This window comes from Somniosus microcephalus, chromosome 4 (assembly GCF_052327205.1).
Source record: "Somniosus microcephalus isolate GS21.2 chromosome 4, FLI_Smic_1.0, whole genome shotgun sequence".
NCBI classification, from domain to species: domain Eukaryota; kingdom Metazoa; phylum Chordata; class Chondrichthyes; order Squaliformes; family Somniosidae; genus Somniosus; species Somniosus microcephalus.
Genome location: NC_140990.1, coordinates 114,573,638 through 114,596,827, shown reverse-complemented (window position 1 = coordinate 114,596,827; position 23,190 = coordinate 114,573,638). Strand labels below are relative to the sequence as shown.

Sequence of the window (23,190 nt, the reverse complement as noted above, 5' to 3'; positions counted from 1 at the left end):
CCACAAGCAAACAGAAATCCTCAAAAATAATTAAACACTGAAATAAAAGTAAATCGGGTTCAAAATGTATTACCATGTAAACAGAAAAAAACTAACCAGGAAAAAATTGACCTAATTTTAAATGTAAGCAAATGTAAATAGTTATAAAATTTGTATTTAACAATTATTTAAAGCCTTATGCAGTTGCAAGAAGGCGCAAGGGTTTTGTGGGTATTGGCTGGGCCGTTGTTGGGCGAATCAGAAAGTTACAGCACGGAAAGAGGCCATTTCAGCCCATCGTGTCCGTGCCGGCCAACAAAGAGCTATCCAGCCTAATCCCACTTCCCAGCTCTTGGTCCGTAGCCCTGCAGGTTACAGCATTCCAAGTGCACATCCAAGTACTTTTTAAAAAGTGTGTTTAGTGTTCCTGTCTCTACCACCCTTTCAGGCAGTGAGTTCCAGACCCCCACGACCCTCTGGGCGAAGACATTTCCCCTCAAATCCCCTCTAAGCCTTCCCCCAATTACTTTAAAACTGTCTCCCCTGGTTTCTGACCCCTCTTCTATCCACTTTTAGGCCCCTCAATTTTATACACCTCAATAAATGCCCAACCCTGTCCCAGCGTAAGTGAATTTCTAGCAGATGGGCACCATTGCATGTGGAAAGCTGGAACTTGTGGGGCGCTTATGACACCATACGCACGCTGCCAGCCCTGTGAAACCCTGCAACATAATGAGAAGGAGCGGGGGGCCGGGGGGGGGGGGGTGGGGGTGTGTGGGAGAAGGAGGTCCAGCACTCGAGGTAATAATGCTTTGTTATTAAAGGTTAAAGGCAGGTGGCAGCAGCGGTTCAGACTGATGATTGAATATGGAACACTGACCGTGCTGGGACTGGGGACCCGAGTCCTGAGTTAGCCCATTAAACTCGGTGAATCGGCTGGGCCTCCATTGCCAGCGGGGCGAGTCCGTGAACAGGAGGAGCGGCCTAATGAGGCCAGGTCCGCAGGAAAGGAGGGAGGGGGGGCAGGAAAAAAAGTCACATTATTCCAAAACTGGACATTCCCGAAATCTGTTAATGCACCACCGGATATTCGCAATACAACACGATCTAACTCAGAGTTTAACCAGCTCCGGCCCAGTCTCATTTGCTATTCCTGCGACAGCGAATTTCACTTCACCCGGAATAAGCTCGGCTGTCCAAGATCCAAACACCGGAGACCAGAACCTTACGTGGAAGGTCTTTATTAAGTACAGACAAGTATTAAACATTAAAACCACATCCATACATGTACCGAGTTTGACAATCCCTGGCCACTTACTGCCCGGCTCCCCTGGGACCACAGTCCCGCAGTAACGGCCATCAGCATCTTCGAAACCAGATACAGGGAAAGGAGATTTGGATTGGGGAAGATTCCCCTCTGGGGGTCAGGAAGAGCAAATCTTGCAGATTAGAGACTCGTGCATCACTATTCAAACAAAGTTAAACATTTCTGATCCAATAAGGTCAGCGACTGACGAATCGGCCGGGTGAGCGCCAGCGGAGGGCGGATCGGTCTGAAGAATGAATAAAATTTCACTGACCCGCTGAGACCCCGCGTGACCTTGGAGCAGTGAAATAAACCCCGGTCTTAAAATGTTACCTCTCGGGCGCTGCCCCGTTTTCAAAATTTCAGCTTAGAAAAAACAGTTCCGCTGCCTGGTTGGGTTTTGACGAGACACTAAACCGGACCGGAATCATTCACTGACCGCAAGATGAGGATTATACCGGCGGCAGTAGTAAAACTAAAACATGGAAGAGTTTTCACAAAGGAGGCCCTTGGATAAGACCGGACTGAGCAACGACAAACGGACACTGATCAGGAAATTCCGGCTCTCGACTGCTCACTGATCCCGGTTTTCACAGTCTCCCTTTAGCCTCAACCCGCCTTGTTCATCTGTAAAGTGCAGAGGGAAAGAGAAACGCGGAATTCAGTCTCAAGACAGTGACTTCTGACTAGCTGGACTCACCCCGGCCCCGCTCTAATAGTTGGTGTCCCGGACAGCCCGCGATAGACCGTGTCAGTCAGCAGGACCCGAGATCTTCCCGTTCATGTCGCAACCCGCTGGGAGAAGGGATATAAATCCAGGGTTTGATGGTTAACCGCGCCCACCCAGTTATTTCAGTCCAGTTTAAACAAGCTTCCCTTTATCCCGTTCTTTGTACGTTAATAGCACAAAGAGAGCAGATTGACAATGAGGAAGCGTGCGGGCCCGTTCATCCCCGACCTCCCTCCAATAACCCGTCAGGGAACGAAACTCCAATCCCCCAGTCCTGTTGGGAAACAAACGGACGATTCCTGGGTCTCAATGTCCAGAGCCGGGAGCCATTAGTTGGCAGAGTCTCACAGCTCAGACGCTGTCAGTTTACCTCTGGGGTCAGATTCAAATCCAGCCCGGAGTTGGCGAGGCCCCTCCCGGCTCTAAAAATACTTGGGCCTCAAGCCATTTCTTAACAGGCACAGCCCCGCCGTGGGCCCTGGTCAGAGCGGCAGATTCTGATACTAGCTCGGGCACCGCGTTGTTCGGGTCGGGCAGCAAGAGCTGGGCGTGTCCAGAGATGCTCGAACAGGCCAGTGTTTTTTTTTTTTGGGGGGGGGGGGGGGGGGGGATCAACGTTTAAATCGGTTCTCAAGGTTTCTGAATTGAAGACTATGGGCAGAGAGCGCGGAGAAGGCAGTGTGTGTGTGTGGGGGGGGGGTGGAGGCGAAGATAGAGGGCCTCCGAGAATGGTCGGGAGAAGAGCCGACTGTAGTACCTGGTGTCTCCTGGCGCCTGGCCCGCTTGCCGCCTCTCGCTTGTGTGCGATGTTCAAACACGTCAATGTACTCTGCCATCGAGATATACTGCCCGAGAGCCGCATCGTTGCACTCCCTTTTCCTGGGGCAAGACAAGTTGAACGGCCTTGGCACGGTGCATCCTCTGGTTGTGTGTGTCTGGAATGACAGTAGCGTTAGTGCAGAATCTCAATCTACTCTGCCAATCCCAGGATTGATATCAATGCATACAATGTCTTGCACCTTCTCCAAGCCCAATACATCCTTCCCGAGGCGCGTTGCCCAGAACTGAACCAAGTTCTCCAGAGGTGGTCCAAACAGAGCTCTGTACAACCAAGTACTTCCACTGATGGCCTTCACTCGAGGAAGCCCAACATCCCATAGCCTTGTAAAGTTATTTTGTACCTGTCCACTAGTTTAATGATCTGCTCATGTGCCTCAATCTCTACTCCTTCAGTTCCTAGCTGACCATTTATAAAAATACTCGGATCAAAGTTCCTCAGGGTCTAAAGTGGATGACCTCACTTCCCTACATTAAACTCCATCTGGCCACAGTTTTGCTCGATCAGCGGCCTTTTGAAAATTGCTGCTAACACCTACACTACTAACTGCACCATTAAACTTGCTCTCGTCAACAAACTTGGATATACGGATCTCTATTCCTTCATCCAACTCATTGTAAGTGAAAAGCTGACGCCCCAGTACGGATTCCCTAGGGGAACCGCCAGTCACAACCTGCCAATTGGAGTACATGTCCAGTAGCCCGACTGTTTCCTGCCTGCTAACCAATGTCAAATGGCTGCCTCCTTTTCCATGTGCTTTCATTTATGCCAACGGTCTATTTCGTGAAACCGTAAACCAACGCCTTCTGAAGTCCATATAAATAACATCCGTAGAATTACATAGAATCCCCAACACAGGAACAGGCCGCTCGGTCCTACTGCTGTAAGCTACACAAGAGCTTCCTTCCAACCCTAGTTCATCAACTCCATGGGTAGAACCTTGTATTCCTTTCTCCCTCGTTAATGTAGCTGCTCCTTAAATGCATCTATACTATTTGCCTCAACTACCCTCGTGGTATCCAGTTCCACATTCTATCAAGTAGTTCTTGAAATCTTAGGGACGATCTTATGATCTAGTTTTGGGTTCTCTACAAGCAGACACATCTGTCACCTCAGCCCCAGCCAGCTAGTCTTTCCTGATCCGTGCAATTTCTTGCACCATGAGCCTTCTCCAGTGCCTCATTTTTCAATTGAGATCACGTGTACAGTACAAGAAGTCCTATACAAATTAACCAGAACTTCTGCTCTTCAATTCTTTGCTTCTAGTAAAACCCACTGTTTGGTTTGTATGCGCTCTTAAACCGACCGTGCTGTTGCTACTTTTGATTTGAGAATCTGTTCGAGAAATTCTCCTCTACTGCATTTCAATTCTTGTTTACCAAGGATTGTGGACTCATTTCCTTACCAAGATGCACCAACTCCTTTAAATTAATTTCCATTTAAATACATCTACAACGTGACCAAGAAAAATAGGCAAATCAATTACCCTTTACAACGCTATGCTGGCTCCGTGTTCCAAGTGCTCAGTCAATCTACCACTAATGCCGTGGAGATTTGTCAATCTTCAGCCCCCATCACCATTCTTAGATTTAAAGCCAATTAATTCTACAGTTTCCTCTTATTATTTCGCAAGTCTGCCATTTCCTTATACTCAATTACAGCATGGGCTTCATCTGCTCAGAGTATGGCACCAATCAATTATTTACATTTATATTAGGAAAAAGCGGGTGGTCGTGAGTGACATGCGCCCCCTTGAAAATCGATAAGTGAAAATACGGAAATGGTGGCCATGTTGAATAATGCCAGACATCAACGAAATATGGACTCAATGAAAGCAAACAGTAATGGCACTATGTGACCCAATGGCTCCCATCCCAGGGATTTAAAGGGAGCAGATAAGAACATGCCAGATGCGCCAACTATGATGTTCCAAATTGTTCTCGATTCAACAACTATTCCTTTAGTGGGAAAACTGCATGATACTCGCTATTCAAGGAGTGTGAAACCAGGAATTAGAGCAGTTAGCCTAACACCTGTTGTGAAATTACTAGAGTCCAAGAATGCAGAGACTAAACATTTGAAAAGTGGCAGCTGATCAGAAAGCCTACATGGATCTGTGAAAGGCAGGTCATGCCTGACGGAGGTGGAGTCGGAGGAGGGTCTATGGAATTCCAAAAGGCATTCGATAAATTCCTCAAGACTGTTAGCTAAAAGTTCAAGCTCATGGAATTAAAGGCAAATCATTAACCTTGTTAGGAAATTGGATGAGTGGCAGGAGACAGTAGGGATAATTGGCAGGATGTAACTAGTGGTGTCCCACAGGAATGTGTTGGGCCTCAACTATTCACACTTTATTAACTAAATGAGATAGAAAGGCACATGGGCAAAACTGTGGCAAATGGATTTCAAAGCAAGTGAGGTCATCCACTTTTGGATGCAGGATAGATCAGAGTACTTTCCAAATGGTGAAAAGCTAGTAAAAGTAGAAGATAAAGAGAGAAAGGCCTCCCGCCATGTACATAGATCATTAAAATTTCACGGACAGCTACAGAAAATCAAAAATAGCTAATGAATGCTGGTCTTATATCTCGAGGATTAACCAAGGGGGAAGAGGTAGAAGTTATGCTACTGTTAGACAAAGCCCTGGTTAGACTACACCTGGAGAACTGAGCAGTTCTGGGCACCACACCTTAAGGATATCAAATCAACTTTTATTGTCATTGTTAGTGCACAAGTGCAGTACAAATAAATATAGGCTTGTGGTTCCCGAGAGAGTGTACATTTAGATTAAGACATTTAAACATTCAACATACATTTGGCTTGTAATACATTAACATAAGCATAATCATAACAAAGTGCATTGGCAGATGTGCAGGCTTTAGAGTTTATTTGTGGAGTTCAGTAGGATGACAGCCCTGGGAAAGAAGCTGTTCCTAAATCTGGTACGTACGGGTACGTATATTGGCTTGGCCTTGGAGGGAGTGCAGTGTAGGTTTACCAGAATACCTGACTGCCAAGGGTTAACTTACGCGGAGAAATTATACAAACAGGAGTGGTATTAGCTGGCATTTAAGGTTAAGTGGATTTGGTCGAAGTTAAAAGCGAACTGAAGGTAAAGAGAAACTATTACTCCTGGTTGGAGTCTAGGACTAGGGGACATAGCCTATTGGAACCACACCATTCAGGGGTGAAGTTAGTAAACGCTTCGACATAAAATAGTGTTAGAAGTTTGACACTTCTGTAAACGGCAATTAATGCTGGGATCAATTGTTAATTTTAAATCTAAGATGGATAGATCGTTAGCCAAAAGGTACTAAGGAATATGGGGCAAAAGCGAATATAATGCAGTTAGGTCAGAGATCAGCCATGATCTCATACCAGAACAGGTTCGAGAGGCTAAATAGCCTGCTCCTGTTTATGTAGGCATCAGGGCTTTTAATGAGAAACGGCTCAAGGTATCTTGGGATTCCTCTCAGCGTTAAATGGATGGTGAAATGTTACCGTGGTTCTCGGTGTTCACTCACCGAGGCCGGTACTTGCGGAGATCCTTGATGAAGTGCGACAGTTTGTACTCTTGGTCTGATCCGAACTCCCGGTGGCCTTCGGCTGGCCTGTGTGTGGAGCTGTATATTGATCGGCCTGGTGAGCAGGATGGAATTCCTCATGTTCTGACCTGAGGAGATCACAAGATTGAAGGCGGCATCGGATAGCTCAGTCCGCTTAAAGACCCAACACGCATTTGCCATATCCACACTACCGATAGGTACTTAACAGACACTGCTCCATCCAAATTCCCTCCGGTTTCCCCCCCCCCCCACACACACACAAGCACCTCTTTACCCGGTCCCAGCTTCAGCTACAAATTTGCCATTTTTACATTGAATTGATGAATCCAATGTCTTCCTGTAGATTAACTCAAGATGGGAAAGGCATCAGGCCTTCCCCAGTCTGCCCACAAGACCCGATGCTCACCTTTGACCCTCAGCCTGACTAGCAAGTGCCCACTGTATCCTTCACCCAAGCTCGCAGTCTCGAGATTCTGCTAAAAGACAAACTGAACACTAATGAGATATCATGGATGATTAAAGCCACAAGGGAAAAATGAGGGTAAGGAAAGAGGCATACATTACGTGGACCGCAAGGGGAGAGCATAAGGGAGAATACGACGAGATTAGGAGAGAAGTCAACAATTAGGAAGGCAAAGAGGGACTATGAAATTAAATCAAGGCACATGTAGTGAAATATTTTAGACAAGCTAAAAGAGGGAGGTCGGAATGGGAATAGGGCCACTAAGATGGACAGGATAATACCACAGGCAGTGATAGAGAGATGGCAGAAATTAAATAATTACTTGGCTTCTATATTTACCAGGGAGATAGAACAGGTGGACATGATGCTAGAAGGCAAAATTAGAAATGTGCATTGAGATATTAAATAAACTAATCAAACTAAGGAAAAACCTGGTTCAGATGGGTTACATCTGCACATTTTAAAATAATCTAGGGAAGAGATAGGCTCATACTACATATTTAGTAATTCGTTAAAAATGGTGGTGCCAGAGGACTGGTGGTTAGCTAATATACCTATATTTAAGGAGAGATAGAACATGTCCAGGGAACTATAGACCAGTCAGCTTAATGGTGGTAGGAAATATAAATGGAATACCTACTAAAGGAGAAAACAGAAAATCTAGAAACGCCAAAAAAGGAATAGTCAACATTGATTTCAAAAGGGAAAGCTTGTTTGTTCAACCTCTGAATTTTTTTGAAGAGGCAACAGGGAGAGCAGACAAGGGTGATGCAGTAGGTGTAATTTATCTAGATTTGCAGAAGGCCTTCAAATAAGGTACTACATAAGAGACTGATGAACAAAGTCAGAGAATGCAGAACAAGGCCAGAGAATGCAGAGTCAGGGGACAAGTAGCAAAATGGATAACTAGCTGGCTTGAGGAAAGGATGGACAGGCTGGGTCTCCTTTCTCTTGAAAGAGACAGCTGAGTAGTGACCCAAGAGGTCTTTAAAATTAAAGGCCATCAATATAAGAGAGTCACCAAGAAATCAAATAGGGAATTCAGGAGAAACTTCTTTACTCAGTGGTGAGAATGTGGAACGCGCTACCACAGGGAGTGGTTGAAGCAAATAGTATGGATGTACTTAAGGGAGAAGGGAATAGAGGGCTACAGATAGAGTTAGATGACGAAAGACAGGGGGAGGCTCAAGTTGAGCACAAATGCCAGCATGGACTGGTTGGGCCGAATAGCCTGTTTGCTCCACAGCCTATAATGCAATCTCAACCTTTTTTAGTCAACCTATAGTTTGTCATGTGGAATCTTAGATGCATATTGGAAATCTGGGTGTCTCTCCTCATGGATCTCCCTGCTTCCCACTTGGGATATCACTTCTCCAGTCACCCCCAAAATTTAAAAGTTGCGGGATTATCACTTTCTGAACACTTAACGGAAAGTCCACAGCAGGAGCTGAAGAGGTTGCTGTAGTGCAAGTGAAGGCGAACAGCAAGAAACATTCTATAAAACTGGATACATCAGCAGAGCAAGGGGACCATTTCAGAATTAACAGGAGGGCGTTTGAAGTGACGCAGCTCAGAAGGGCACAAGGTCAATATTCAAGTTCTCCCAGAACTTGAGAAACGGGCCACCTATGTGGTGCTGATTAAGGCCCAGGACAGTCTCACGCCTTGGGGCAGAGTTGCTGGACTCTGGCAGAGCATCAACGACAGCAATTCACTGGCCATCATCCATCTCAGAAGAGGGAAACACGAGGGACACCACTTGACATGTCAGCAGCTCTACATTGGAATATGGCGATGATCAGGCTCAGTGATGTGCCCGCTCCTGCATAGAACTGCCTCACAAACATAACCACTTGGGCAAGATCCTGGGGGCCATTGATAGTGGGAGCCCCCACCCAATGTTTTCTCGTGGACGATCATTTATCCTAATAGATTTACCGTGATCCGATGGTCCAAGTGTACTGCATGCCACCAGCCAGAAGATGGACCTGGATTAATCATATTCTGTATTCCTGACAAAGATCCTAAACAAATGTGGAGCTGGACGCAACCCAACAGGGATGCAGCTGAAGTGAACTTGAAAGGATGAGCTGGAGTTAAAAGCCCAAGACAAAATGGAGCGGTGTCGTTTGGCTACTGCCTTATTTATCGGCACAGGAAGAATGATCCAGGGCCCCAGAAGGAATTGAGGCCATTCTGAAGTCACTCAGTGCCAGTGAAAGCATTCAGCGCTATCCATCCCCGGGATGCTCAGTAGGGATCTGGTGCCACGCCATCCTGCTGGGAAGAAACTTCCGAGTGGAAGAGACAATACAGATACAGACGACTGGTGACTCCAAACTCAGATTAAAGAAGCCGATCTTCAAACGGACCCAATTATTAGCCTTGCCGCTGTGTTAAATACTGACCATCAGCCTCTGATCAACTAACTGATGGAATTGGCTAATGGTCCGGGATTCTTTCCCTTGTAGAACAGACTCAGATGAAACTGGTGACAGTGGCAATCATGAAAAATGAGCTTTTAGAATGGACAATGTTGGGAATCAAATTGAACTCTGTACATGATCGCAGGTAGAGCTCCAGTTGTAGAAACATAATCTGAATTACTTAGAAGGCAATACAACCTACGCACCCCATACACACCAGCCTTCTCCCCATAGTTCAGTGGGTTACAAATAGCCTGTGGGCTATCTAAAGTCAGCCTCACGAAATAGCATTAATGAAACTTGCATTTCATCTCTCCAACACTGGCTATAGACACCTCCCTACAAAAGGGACACCTGGAATCTCTTCCAAATCAGCCACGCGCAGTCAACCAGTTTACTTGTGCCAGCAATCGCGAGATGCATCATTGCTTCGTTGAGCCGCCTGTGCTCTGCCGTCTCCCTTTGTAATCGAGCGATTGTCGACATTTCCCGCTCCTCCGAGCTCATTGGCCTCCAGTATACATGGCTCCTGGACCGCCTAGGGGGTAAAGGGAAGCACAGATGTGGTTAGTTCACCCAGAAAAGCGGAGTTGGCAGTTAGTTCACGCAGGCTGGCCAACACTACAAATTAGACAGTCTATTCTTCATGAACTTGATTCGCACCAACAATTCAAGCTCTCCAAAGAAAAAGAAAGCAAGTTTATTTTAAGACCTGTTTTATATAGCTCACGTCCCAAAATGCTTTAAAACTTGGAAGTGTAGTCACTGTCGTAATGTAGGAAACGTGCCAGCCAATCTGAACACAAGCTCCCACAAATAGACGAGATAATGTTTAATCTGATACTTTGTTTAACTTGTCCCATTACCACCTCCTTTTGCCTTGAATATCTGAACATCTCCTGCCTTGTATCCCATCACAGACCTTCCCCTTTGTTCTTTCATCCCCTCCCCACTTTCCCAGCCCCTGCAGTTGCTTAAAAATCTTTTCCATTTCCTGCTTTTTTCCAGTACTGACGGAAGGTCATCGACATGAAACGTTAAATCTGTTTCTCAGATGCTACCTGACCTCCAGCATTGTTTTTATTTTAGATTTCCAGCATCTGCAGTATTTTTAGATATCTGTTTCACTGACGTTGATTGATGGAATATTGGCCAGCACACCGCAGATAACTCCTGCTGCTTTAGTGCCATGGGAGATTTTACGTCCATCTGAGAACAGACAGGGCCTGGGTTTAATGTCTCATCTGAAAGGTGAGCACCAGCAACAGTGCAGCACTCCCTCAGTACTGCACTGGAGTGTCAGCCTCGATTATTGTACAGGTTTTTGCAGTGAGACTTGAAACCACAACCTTCTCACTCAGGCGAGGTTGCTCCCAACTGAGCAGCAGCTGTCTCCTCCCTGCCTCACTCCCACAAAGGTGGCGAATTCCTAAGAAAATCCAGGTTCAATTTGCAACCCAACCCCAGTAATTTACAAGGTGAGCAGGAATTGGGACAGGTGCCAGGACCTGAACTATAGGGGGCTTCACTGGAGTCATGAGTCAGCTGGTGATCATCCTCTAGCCAGGTCTCGGGCTGTTTAAGTTCAGGGTTATTCGGAGGGAAAATGCCCTCCAGCATCGAGTGAAGGCTCAAACCTTCGGGGTGAGCGAGACCAGCTCGGAGTCCTGTCGGCTTCCTTAGCACAAGTCACCCATTAGCGGGGCTGCGATAGCTAATCTGGCTCTGAACTTCAAAAATCACCAGGTCTGCAATGGTCACTTCTATTCCCAGTCCTACTTCCCCTCGGCCCCAGAGTCACTGGAGGGTCGCTAGTTCCTGGTTAGATAATTGAACTGCGCGGGTTTGAGCCTCACGCACGGACAACAGACAGGGAGCCAACGCCTCAGATTTAGATTTACAAGACCAGAGGTGACACTACACTGCAGCCATTCCCCATCCCCACCTCTTATTCAAAATGGATAGTGGGGACACCTGATGGTCCAACACTCCGCTGAAGCGGTAGAAATCAGGTCCAGACTACGGAATTAAGCTTCGATCGGTTTTAATTATTAAGTGGTGCGTTTAACCCAGGGAATCACTGCAAGAAGCAGCGTGAATTTAGAATTCACAGGTCTCAGAAGGCGATATCCGGACACTGACTTTTGGGCGGCATGACTTCACTTAACTAATCCTGATGAATCCGAGGCAAATACGAAACTCGAGGTTTGATTTGACAGGAGAGCAGTTAGCACGGGTGACAACAGCAGATAGAGGCTCAATGTGGTCAATCGGGATTGATGGAAATCACAATCGGAAGTTTACGGTACAGAAGGATGCCATTCGTCCCATCATGTCGAAATAGCCATCTAGTCTAATCCCACTTTCCATCTTTTGGTTCGTATCGTTACAGGTTACTACACTTTGTGCATATCCAAGTACTATGTAATGCGATGAGGGTCTCTGCCTCTACCACCCTCAGGTAGCGAGTTCTAGGCCCCCCCACCCCACCACCCTCGGTGAACATTTCTAAACACCTCTAAAGACGACTTTCAATCTGTTCTAGTTATTGACCTCCAACTGAAATAGGTCCGTCCTATCCACTACCTAGACCCCAGTTTATACACCTCAATGCAAACCACCCCAGCCCATCCAATCATTCCTCATTGCTAAAGTTCTCCAGTCCTGTCAACATCCTGGTAAATCCCCTTGTACCTTCTCTAGTGCAATCACATTTCCTTTAATGGCGACCCCAAAGCTGTATGCAGGGCTCTAGCCCAACTATTACCAAGGGATACAAGGCAATCTTTCCCTGGCCCCCATCAGACCCGCGACCGTGAGAAAGAACAGTTGCAACAGGAGCTATGCATTTATCCCACTGATTCGGATTCTCGGTTAAAAGGCACCGCCCTAAAAAGTCAAGTCATGGGGAAGCTGGACACTGAAGGAACAAGCCCAGTTCGGACCGACGTGTTTGCAACTTACTTGAGAACTGTGGGAGTTCGAGGCAGAGTCAGCTTGGGTCTCCGGGGATCACCACGTGACCTCGAGCACCTCCCGATTGTTGGGCTGCAGCAAGCCTGCCGGAAGAGAAGGCGATTCGTTTAACATCCAATTATCTTTATCAGAGGGAGACCATCTTCAGGCTGAAATAAGGAAGCGTTATATGGAACCAAGTGAAACCTGTTGGTTATTAATACCACATTAAGTTAGTCCTGACTGTGGGAGTTAACTACCTGGTGAATCGGCCACTGTTCTGGAAAGGAACTCGAGCTTAAATTTACCGGACAATTTGCTGGTGATGTCTAGATATGAGCAACTGGCGGTGGGAGAAATTACGACCAAGACCAGCCAGTTCTCAAAAGGAGACCAAATTGGGCAGGTGGGAGAAGCCAGCCGATTTCTGGCCACAGTTTAAAGAGGCTCAATGAACCATAGCCCCGGCTCCCGGGATGTAACCAGGCTGAATGAACAAGGCGAGTCTTCAAACAGCATTCGAGCTGACTGTTCCACTTGCAGCCAGTGAAATGTGAAGTGAGGAGCCGCCAGAGCAAGGCCGACAGTCACGATATCCAGAGAGTAGTGAGAGTCTGCGCCTGTTCTTTCGGCGTGCAATCCATGCACTTTTATCCCCTGCAAGCATTTATTCAGTTCCCTTTAAGGCTACTGTTCAGTCGGCATCCACCATCACAGCAGGCAGTGCATGCCAAAGACTAACCACTCGTAAAGTTTCTCATGTCGCCTTTGGTTCTTTTGCCAATCACCTTAAATCTGTGCCCTCGTGAGCTACCCTTCAGCCATTGTAAGAAGTTCTCTAAACCCTTTGATTTTAAACACTATTAAACAGCCGATTAGCCTCCTCGGCTCCAAGGAGAACCGCCCCAGCTTCGCTATCCACGTAACTGCAATTACTCATCCCGGTAAATCTCGTCTGTACATAACATAAGAAATAAGAGCAGGAGTAGGCCAATCAGCCCCACGAGCCTGCTCCGCCATTCAATAAGATCATGGCTGGTCTTATCCTAACCACCAATCCACTATCACAGAACCATCTCCTGAATCGAACAGAATTAGACACGAAATAGGAGCAGGATCAGGCTACACGGCCCCTGGGCCCGCTCCGCTACCCACAGGGCCATGACCGATCCGAACCTAGACTATGTCCAAATTCTTGCCCGCTCCCCATAACCCTTAATTCACTTTACTGCTAGGAAACTATTTCTGTTTTTATTTATGTAATGTAGCTTCTACAGCTTTTTGGGGCAGCATATTCCACAGACCTACCACCCTGAGTGAAGTAGTTCCTCCTCAGTTTTGAAAGAGCAGCCCCTTATTCTAAGACTATGCCCCCTCGTTCTAGTTTCACCCATCGGGAACATCTTCCCTGCATCCACCCGATCCAAACCCTTCACAATCTGATATGTTTCAATAAGATCGCCTCTCATTCTTCTGAACTCCAATGAGTAGAGTCCCAATCTACTCAACCTCTCCTCATATGACCACCCCCTCATCCCCGGGATTAACCGAGTGAACCTTCTTTGCACAGACTCGAGCGCAAGTATGTCCTTTCTTAAGTATGGACACCAAAACTGTACGCAGTATTCCAGGTGCGGTCTCACCAATACCTTGTACAACTGAAGCAATACCTCCCTATTTTTATATTCTATCCCCCTAGCAATGAAAGCCAACATTCCATTGGCCGCCTTAATCACTTGCTGCACCTGCATACTAACCTTTTGAGTTTCGTGCACCAGGACCCCCAGATCCCTTTGTACTACAGTACTTTCCAGTTTCTTGCCATTAAGATAATAACTTGCTCTATGATTTTTCTTGCCAAAGTGCATAACCTCACACTTTGCAGTATTGTATTCCATCTGCCAAATCTCTGCCCATTTACTTAGCCTGTCGATGTCCCCTTGCAGGTTTTTTATGTCCTCCTCACACTACTTTCCCTCCCATCTTAGTATCATCTGCAAACTTTGATATGTTACACTCGGTCCCCTCCTCCAAATCGTTAATATAGATTGTAAAGAGTTGGGGACCCAGCACTGACCCCTGTGGAACACCACTAGTTACTGATTGCCAGTCTGAGAATGAACCATTTATCCAACTCTGCCTTCTGTTAGATAGCCAATCCTCTATCCATGCCAGAATATTACCCCCAATCCCGTGATTTTTTATCTTAAGCAATAATCTTGTGTGGCACCTTGTCAAATGCCTTTGAAGTCTAAATACACTACGTCCACTGGTTGCCCTTTATCCACCCTATACGTTACTTCCTCAATGAACTCCAGCAAATTTGTCAAACATGACTTCCCCTTCATAAAACCATGCTGACTTTGTCCTATTAAATGATGATTATCCAAATGTCCTGTTACTGTCCCCTTAATAATGGACTCCAAAATTTTACCTACCACAGATGTTAGGCTAACCAGTCTATAATTTCCAGCCTTCTGTCTACTGCCCTTTTTAAATAAGGGTGTTACATTAGCAGTTTTCCAGTCTGCCGGGACCTTTGCCGAGTCCAAGGAGTTTGGAAAATTATTACCAATGCATCCACAATCCCTACCGCCACTTCCCTCAAGACCCTAGGATGTAAGCCATCAGGTCCAGGTGATTTATCCGCCTTGAGTCCCATTATTTTACCGAGTACCACTTCCTTAGTGATTTTGATCGTGTTTAGCTCCTCCCCCCCCCCTTTAGTCCCCTGTTTGTCCAGTGTTAGAATATTCATAGTGTCTTCTACTGTAAAATATTCATTGTGTTTTTGCCATCTCCATATTTCCCACCATTAATTTCCTGGTCTCATCCTCTAAGGGACCAACATTTACTTTAGCCACCCTTTTTCTTTTTATATAACTATAAAAACTCTTACTATCTGTTTATATTTTTTGCTAAATTACTTTCATAATCTATCTTCCCTTTCTTAATCAGTGTTATTTTTTGCTGTCTTCTAAAGTATTCCCAATCCTCCCACTAGATTTGGCTATGTTATATGCCCTTGTTTTTTTGTCGACTATCCTTAATTTCTTTACTTAGCCACGGATGGCTGTCTTTTCTTTTACACCCTTTTCTTCAGTGGAATATATATTTTTTGGAAGTTGTAAAATAACTCCTTAAATGTAAACCGCTGATCATGTATCCTCTTACCCTTTAATCAATTTTCCCAATCCACTCTACTCAATTCCGCTCTCATACCTTCATAGTCTCCTTTATTCAAGCTTAGCACGCTTGTTTGAGATCCAACCTTCTCACCCTCTAATTGAATATGGAATTCAACCATGTTATGGTCACTCATTCCAAGGGGATCCTTTACTAGGACATTTTTAATTAAGCCTGTCTCGTTACACAGGACCAGATCTAAGGTTGCTTGCCCCCTGGTCGGTTCAGTTACATACTGCTCAAGAAACCCATTCCTAATACACTCAATGAACTCATCCTCAAGGCAGCCCTGCCCAATTTGATTTGTCCAATTAATATGATAGTTAAAATCCCCCATAATTAAAGATGTTCCCTTATTACAACCCTCAACTATTTCCTGATTGATACTCCATCCAACAGAGTTGCCATTGTTCGGAGGCCTATAGACTACACCCACTAGTGTTTTTTCCCCCCCTTATTATTCCTTACCTCCACCCAAACTGTTTCATTATCCTGATCTTTTGACCCAATATCATTTCTCTATTAGTGATTCCTTCCTTTATTAACAGCCACCCCACCTCCCCTTCCTTCAATACTTTCATATCCTTCCTAAAATGTGGTGACCAGAACTGGATGCAATACTCCCGTTGTGGCCTAACCAGTGCTTTATAAAGGCCGAGCATAACTTCTTCACTTCTGTACTGAATACCTCTATTAAGCCCAAGATCTCATGTGTCCTGCCACCTGCACGGACCTATGCACATTAACTCCCAGGTCACCCTGTCCCTGCATGCTTTAAAGTTGCGCCCTTAAGTGTATATTGCCGCTCCCTGTTCCTTCTGCCAAAATGCATCACCTCACTTAAATTCCATCTGCCACTTGCCAGCCTATTCTGCTAGCCTTTCTATCTCTTGTTGCAGTCGATTGGTTTCACCCTCATGGTTTGTCATGTCTGACATCAAGTCTTGCAACTCCAATTTACCCGGGCCAGATCCTAATCAATTCACTGAAAATAGCCCTCCATAACTGGACTAAATCTTACCATACTATGATAAATATTCGAGATGCTCTCCAAATGTTACATTGCCAATTGATCGAGTTAGTTCCAGGACTACATCCAGCAATGCCTCCTTTCCTCTTTGGCTAATAACCTACTGATCAATAAATTTCTCTTGAGCACACCCGAATTCCCTCCTTGAAAAATCACAGCCCCATTTCATAGAGGGAGTTAATGTCTCCCATTATCACTACTATCGTTCATGCATCTCTAGTTTTTGAAAAATCTGCCCATGTATCTCCTTCACTATTTAATGGCCTATAAAATACCCCAAGTAGCCCAATATCTCCACACTTTCTCAACTACAAATCAAAGATTCTGCCTTTGATCCTCAAGGACATTTAGAATATTTCCCTCGATCAAAACCGCTACCCCTCGTGCTTGGTCCCCTCCCCATCTCCTGAAGACTTTGGAACCACCATATGAAGCATCCAATCCTCATTGAGCCAGTTCTCGTTAGTGCCACATCATATTCGCGGTTTTTTGCGCCTGCAGCTCACCAACCTGTGCACACATGCACTCCAAATCGAACTTGGACTTTATTGTCTATGATCCCACCCAATTCTGTATTTCTAACTAGAACTCAGTCGTGTACATCTTATTTCTACTTTATAAATACTACATATTGGTACCCAACCATCCTGCCGAATTAGTTTAAACCTTCCCAACATTGACTAACTTGTCCAGAAGTATTGGTCCCAGCTTTGTTCTGGTGCAAGCCGGCCTTCTTGAACAGGCCCCTCCCGCTACAGAACTGCTCCCAATGTCCCAGGGATCTGAAGCCCTCCCTCCTGCACCATGTCGCTAGCCATTCATTCACTTCCCATTTCTGCTCACTAGGACGTGGCACTGGGAATAATCCAGAGATTACTACCTTGGAGGGTCTGCTTTTTAAATTAATGCTATGTTACATTTCTGGCAGCAACAATCCCCCTAAAATCTATGTTGAAACTAGTTCGAACCCCAATTCAACGAAGCTAATCACCAATCCTTCGGTAGTCACCGGTCGGCGGAGAGGGAGCACAGACAAGCCGGATCGTATCAGGCAGGGTCTTCAGAGATGCTGGATAATTCCTGGAAACCCGAACTCATTCCTCACTTTGAGCCTGGTCTTCACGGCCAACGCGGAGCCTGAATGGTGACACGGCCAATCTAAAGGACTCCGCCACTGGAGGTTGAGGGAGACTCGGCATTACTTACCCCAGAGGCTGGGCCAGACCCTCAGCAGCGGACCGTCTCCTGGCCGCCAGCGAATTTACCGTGTTCGGGGGATTGGTGGAGATTCCAGCGCTCGACGCTCCGCCCTCTGCAGAGACAGGAGGAGAAAGGCAGGAGTTTAGGAGGTGGGGCGGTCAGAGCTCTTAAATTGTGATACTGAGGCCAAGCCGGTATTCTAAGCAGTCTACAGCCATTTTCACACAAACTCCAGGATCCGAGTCTGGATTGAGCCCTCGATCCCACAAGAGACACTCCCCGGAGTAGGAATTCGCAGCCCTTCCTTGTACAGAGGGGGAGCGGTTAATAAAGGAACGGGGTAAATCCTCGGCCCCCAAACCTTGAAAATCACTCCCTCGGGTTCGCTTGATTTTAGGAGCATGTATACAAGCACCAAACAGACCCATTCCTAACTCGTTATTAGGTTTAAACGGCGGGCGCTCACGGGGCATCTCAGGTTGTCGGTCACAAGAGCAGAAGTTGCGCTGTAAGAGGATTCTACGATAGACACATCCTGCATCACAAGCCTTGAAAGGGATCCCAGCCCAGCGTCAGAGAGACAATAACCCGAGTCAGAACAGTTCCTCATTCTCTCCCAAACCACTTCAGCAAAGGATGACATTTCATTCTAACCCAGCCGGTTATAATCCTCCGGGAACTTCCAGCCCAGAGACTGCGGCAGGCAGTGGGTTAGGTCCCAGTGAGAAGTTGAACACTCTCCGGGCTCGGTCTGTTCACGGCAGTAATTTGAACCCAGCCTGGCGGTTGTGAGCCCAGACTCCCGAGAGCCTGGATTGGAAAGATCACTCGAGTGGCCCACGTGAATAGCCGGGTCGGTCACCGACACAGAGGCGGGGCAAAGTTTGAAAAGTAAACTTCACATCGAAAGTGTCTAATCCGGCAGTACCAGATTCGGTGCAAAAAGTGAAACATTATTCGGAGAGATGACAGTACACAGGGCGGTAGAATTTGGGAACTCATCCGCAAACAATTGATAGCGCAAATGTTAAATTTAACTCAGATGTGTTAATCAAAAGGTATTCGGGGATAAGGGGCAAAGGCGGGAATGAGTTAGGTCACAGATCAGCTATGATCTCATTGAACGGCAGAATATTGCTCGAGGGGCTAAATTGCCTCCTCCTCTTCCTGTTGTCCTATAGCATCGGTTCTGGTCAAAGTTCAGATTTTCTTCTGAAATAAAGACTTGCATCAGTATAGCGCCTCTTCGACCGCCAAACGTCTCAAAGCGCTTTACAGCCAAAGCAGTACTTTTGAAGTGGAGTCACTGTCGTAGTGTGGGAAACGCAGCAGCCAATTTGCACACAGCAAGCTCCCACAATGATAGTGCCCAAATAATCTGCTTTAGTGATACTGATTGAGGATAAATATTGGCCAGGACATCAGGAAGAAGTCCCTGCTCTTCAACCACTGTTAGAATCTTTTAAATCTCCGAGAGCAGACAGGGCCTCGGTTCAACATCTCACCCTCCAGCCAATGCAGCACTCAGTCCTGCGCTGGAGTCTCAGCCTAGATTTTTTTATGCTCAAGTGTCTAACGGGAATTAACCCATAACCTTCAGGTGTGGGTGGTTCCAGCAGAACCACAGCTCGACACAAGTTGATCAGTAAAGTGGGCATTAAACTCCACCCATCATGACCGAGTTGCAGATGGACCGGGTTTAATTTGTTTTCTAATTCCTCTGACCCAGTTTGATTAAAAATTAAATGGTACAATACCTTGATATATTTCACAGAAGTTTGCAAAGTATTTTCCAAATTTAACAAACCGTTAAGGCCCAGCAAGTGAACTAGTGCCCCGTCACAGCTCGAGAGCAAGGGCCCCTCCAACACCCAACTGGCAAGGTAAAAATTCTACTCACATCTAGTTCATCTCTACAAACCCAGAGTAAGATTAGAGACTGGAAAGATGTGGGGCAAGCCATTAGATCTGGACAGATTAATCTCCACGCTCACATCACAACTTAAGTGACTACACTTAATGTCTTATTGGGCACAAGGTGCTTTGGGACGTCGAGGTCATGAAAGACGCTACATGAATGAAAGTTTAAGATTCTTAACACCATTACAAAAGAGATCATTTTAAATAGTCAAGAGACATGAAACATCCAGGAAACCGAGTGAACCTTCTCCAGACTCGGCCGCTAAACCAGGGATCTCCCAAACATCTGGATTTCAGAGACCGAGTGAGTAGAAAGAAAAAGCAACTTACCGGAATCGCAGAGTTCTTCCCGTTCAATCAGCGGGCTCACCACAGCCTTTGGAACGCCACATCTCCAAGGTTTACAAGGTAAATTGATTTTGGCACCACTCCATATCTGCTAGTTTTACACCGAATGACAGATTTAATCGGATCTGCATCAGAAGGAGACAATCAGCTGAGTTAGGAATGGCCATTAACATATCTTGAAGACACGGTAATGTGGCAGCAAATAAAGGAAAGTGTGAAGGAGGTTCAGAAATGGCAGAGGAGGCTCGAGGGGCCAAGTGACCTTTTTATGTTCTTCTGATTGCAGCGCTGAACTCCCGGCCGCGTAGCTTGCAAAAAGAGGCTTAGCCTAAATCAGAAGGAATCAAGCAGCCGAGACCAGGAAAACCAAACACGCCGGTTAACCAGCGGCTTATAAATAATTAAATAAGAGATTACAGCAACTATCTCAAACATCATCAGCACAGAAACTGCTCCAGCTTCAACCCGAAACTTTTTGGTTCCCAACTAAAGACAGAAGGAAAACAAACAGAGCAGGGAGAGAGAAACAATCGCCCGCTCACGAAAACTTGCTCTTCTGTAACCCCAGAAACTACTTCCAGAGAACATCAAATCAAACCTTGCTGAGCATCTCTTACCTCTCTTCAGCCCACAGCTCTGCTTTATACGGGACTCTAACCGTGCGTTGACCAATCAAACCTCAGCTTTAATCAAATCCTTGTGACCAGTGACGTCAGCATTTTTCTCGTCCAATGGGTGTCCGTGCTGATTGAGAGACAGCATCTTGTCACCTCTTTTATATAAACCCAAAAATAAACCCTTAAACAAATAAACCCTTTAAATAACCCGATTAATCAAATTAAAATTTGGCCTCTTAAATCGACTACGCAGTCCAGTCCCCGTGGTGCCCACCGGTCGCGGAAGCCCACAGTGCTGTTAGGGAGGGAGTTCCAGGATTTTAACCCAGCAACGATAAAGGATCGGCGATATAATTCTCTGCCTGTTTAAAGGGGCAGTGTCTCTGTGCCTGTTTAAAGGGGCAGTGTCTCTGTGTCTGTTTAAAGGGAAAGTGTCTCTGTGTCTGTTTAAAGGGGCAGTGTCTCTGTGTCTGTTTAAAGGGGCAGTGTCTCTGTGTCTGTTTAAAGGGGCAGTGTCTCTGTGTCTGTTTAAAGGGGCAGTGTCTCTGTGTCTGTTTAAAGGGGCAGTATCTCTGTGTCTGTTTAAAGGGGCAGTGTCTCTGTGTCTGTTTAAAGGGGCGGTGTCTCTGTGTCTGTTTAAAGGGGCAGTGTCTCTGTGTCTCTTTAAAGGGACAATGTCATAGGGCCATAGAGACATAATGGCACAGAAAGAGCCCATTCGGCCCATCGAGTCCATGCCGGCTCTCTGTACAGCAGTCCAGTCAGTCCCATTCCCCCGCTCTATCACCGTAGCCCTGCAAGTTTATTTCCCTCAAGTGCCTATCCAGCCCCCCCTTGAAAACATTCGGTGTCTCCGCTTCCACCACTTCCGTTGGCAGCGAGTTCCAGGATCTCATCACTCGCTGCATAAAAAAGTTTTTCCTCACATCCCGACTGTAACTCTTGCCAAAACCTTAAATCTGTGTCCCCTAGTCTTTGTACCATCAGCTAGTGGGAACAGCCTATCCAAACCCATCATAATCTTGTACACCTCTATCAAATCACCCCTCAACCTCCTTTGCTCTAATGAAAACAAATCCCGCTTTTCCGACCTGTCCTTGTAGCTAACATCCCCATCCCCGGAACCATTCTGGTAAATCTCCTCTGCACCCTCTCAAGTGCATTCATGTCCTCCCGAAATTGTGGTGACCAGAACTGGACACAATACTCCAGTTGTGGCCTAACCAGCGTTTTATAAAGATTCAGCATAACTTCTCTACTTTTCTACTCAATACCTCTATTTATTAAGCCCAAGATCCCATATGCTTTGTTAACCACTCTCTCAATATGTCCTGCCACCTTCAGGGGCCTATGCACATTAACTCCCAGGTCCCTCTGTCCCTGCACACTCTTTAAAACTGTGCCATTAAGTGTATATTGCCTCTCCCTGTTCATTCTGCCAAAATGCATCACCTCACACTTCTCTGTATTAAATTCCATCTGCCACGTGTCTGCCCATTCTGCTAGCCTTTCTATGTCCTGATGCAGTCGATTGTTATTATCCTCACTGTTTGCCACACCCCCAAGTTTGGTGTCATCAGCAAATTTAGAAATTCTACTCTGTAGTCCAATATCCAGATCATTTATTTATATCAAGAAAGCAGTGGCCCCAGTTCTGACCCTTAGGGAACACCACTGTCTACCCTCCTCCAGTCTGAAAGACAGCTATTTACCACAACTAGCTATTTTCTGTCCTTAAGCCAATTCCTTATGCAAGCTGCCACTGACCTACCTATTCCATGAGCCTCAATTTTGTTAACCAGCCTTCTATTTGGTACTTTGTCAAACGCCTTCCGAAAATCCATGTAGACAACTTCCAATGCATTCCCTTCAACGATCCTCCCTGTTACTTCATCAAAAAATTCAATTAGTGTAGTCAAACACGATCTTCCTTTTACAAACCCGTGTTGACTCTCCTTAAGTAGCTTAAACCTCTCCAAGTGCCCGTTAATATTTTCCTTGATTATTGTTTCTAAAACTTTACCCACTACTGATGTTAAACTGACTGGCCTGCAGTTACTAGGATTGTCCTTACACCCTTTCTTGAAGAATGGTGTCACATTTGCCAGGTTCCAATCCTCAGGCACCTCCCCCACATCCAGGGAAGATTGGAAAATTAAAGCAAGCACTTCCATTCTCCACTCCCCCAATTCCCTTAGCATTCTGAGATGCAAGCCATCTGGACCAGGCGACTTATCCACTCTAAGCATACCCAGCCCTTCTAGTACATCCTGTCTGTCAGTTTTCACAATTATAAGGCACAGAAACAGGCCATTCGATCCAACCAGTCCATTTCATTGTTTGTGCTCCACAAGAGCCTCCCCCCGCTTTTCCTCATCTAAATCTATCTGCATAATCCTCTGCTCCCCTCTCACTCATATATATGTCTGCTTCACTATCTGAGGAGTTGCGAATGGAGCTGAGTACTACAACTATTAGCGAACAGGCCCATTCCTGACGTTATGATGGAGGGAACATAGGAGCCGGAGCAGGCTGCTTAGCCCCACGAGCCTGTTCCTCCATTCAATGAGATCATGGCTGACCTGTGACCTAACGCTATAGACCTGCCTTTACCCCATACCCCTTA

The 23,190-nt window shown here is 46.0% G+C and overlaps 1 protein-coding gene across 4 annotated transcripts; it reads right to left on the bottom strand.

The window, feature by feature from the left end:
- Nucleotides 1-1,204: 1,204 nt before the first annotated feature.
- Nucleotides 1,205-20,665, bottom strand: LOC147119685 (targeting protein for Xklp2-B-like). 4 transcript variants are annotated; one of them, XM_085985193.1, is made up of 8 exons: nucleotides 20,565-20,665; nucleotides 19,930-20,072; nucleotides 17,686-17,791; nucleotides 12,273-12,367; nucleotides 9,707-9,846; nucleotides 6,378-6,526; nucleotides 2,773-2,950; nucleotides 1,205-1,912 (listed from the first exon to the last, which is right to left on the bottom strand). In XM_085985193.1, exons 5-8 carry the CDS (start codon nucleotides 9,813-9,815, stop codon nucleotides 1,860-1,862), a joined length of 489 nt encoding a protein of 162 aa, XP_085841319.1. In that variant the 5' UTR covers nucleotides 9,816-9,846; nucleotides 12,273-12,367; nucleotides 17,686-17,791; nucleotides 19,930-20,072; nucleotides 20,565-20,665; the 3' UTR covers nucleotides 1,205-1,859. The 4 variants fall into 4 exon arrangements, with proteins under 4 accessions (XP_085841319.1, XP_085841320.1, XP_085841318.1 ...); XM_085985194.1 differs by lacking the exon at nucleotides 20,565-20,665 and adding an exon at nucleotides 20,490-20,552 and having other exon boundaries at nucleotides 12,273-12,433; XM_085985192.1 differs by lacking the exon at nucleotides 20,565-20,665 and adding an exon at nucleotides 20,490-20,552.
- Nucleotides 20,666-23,190: the final 2,525 nt, after the last annotated feature.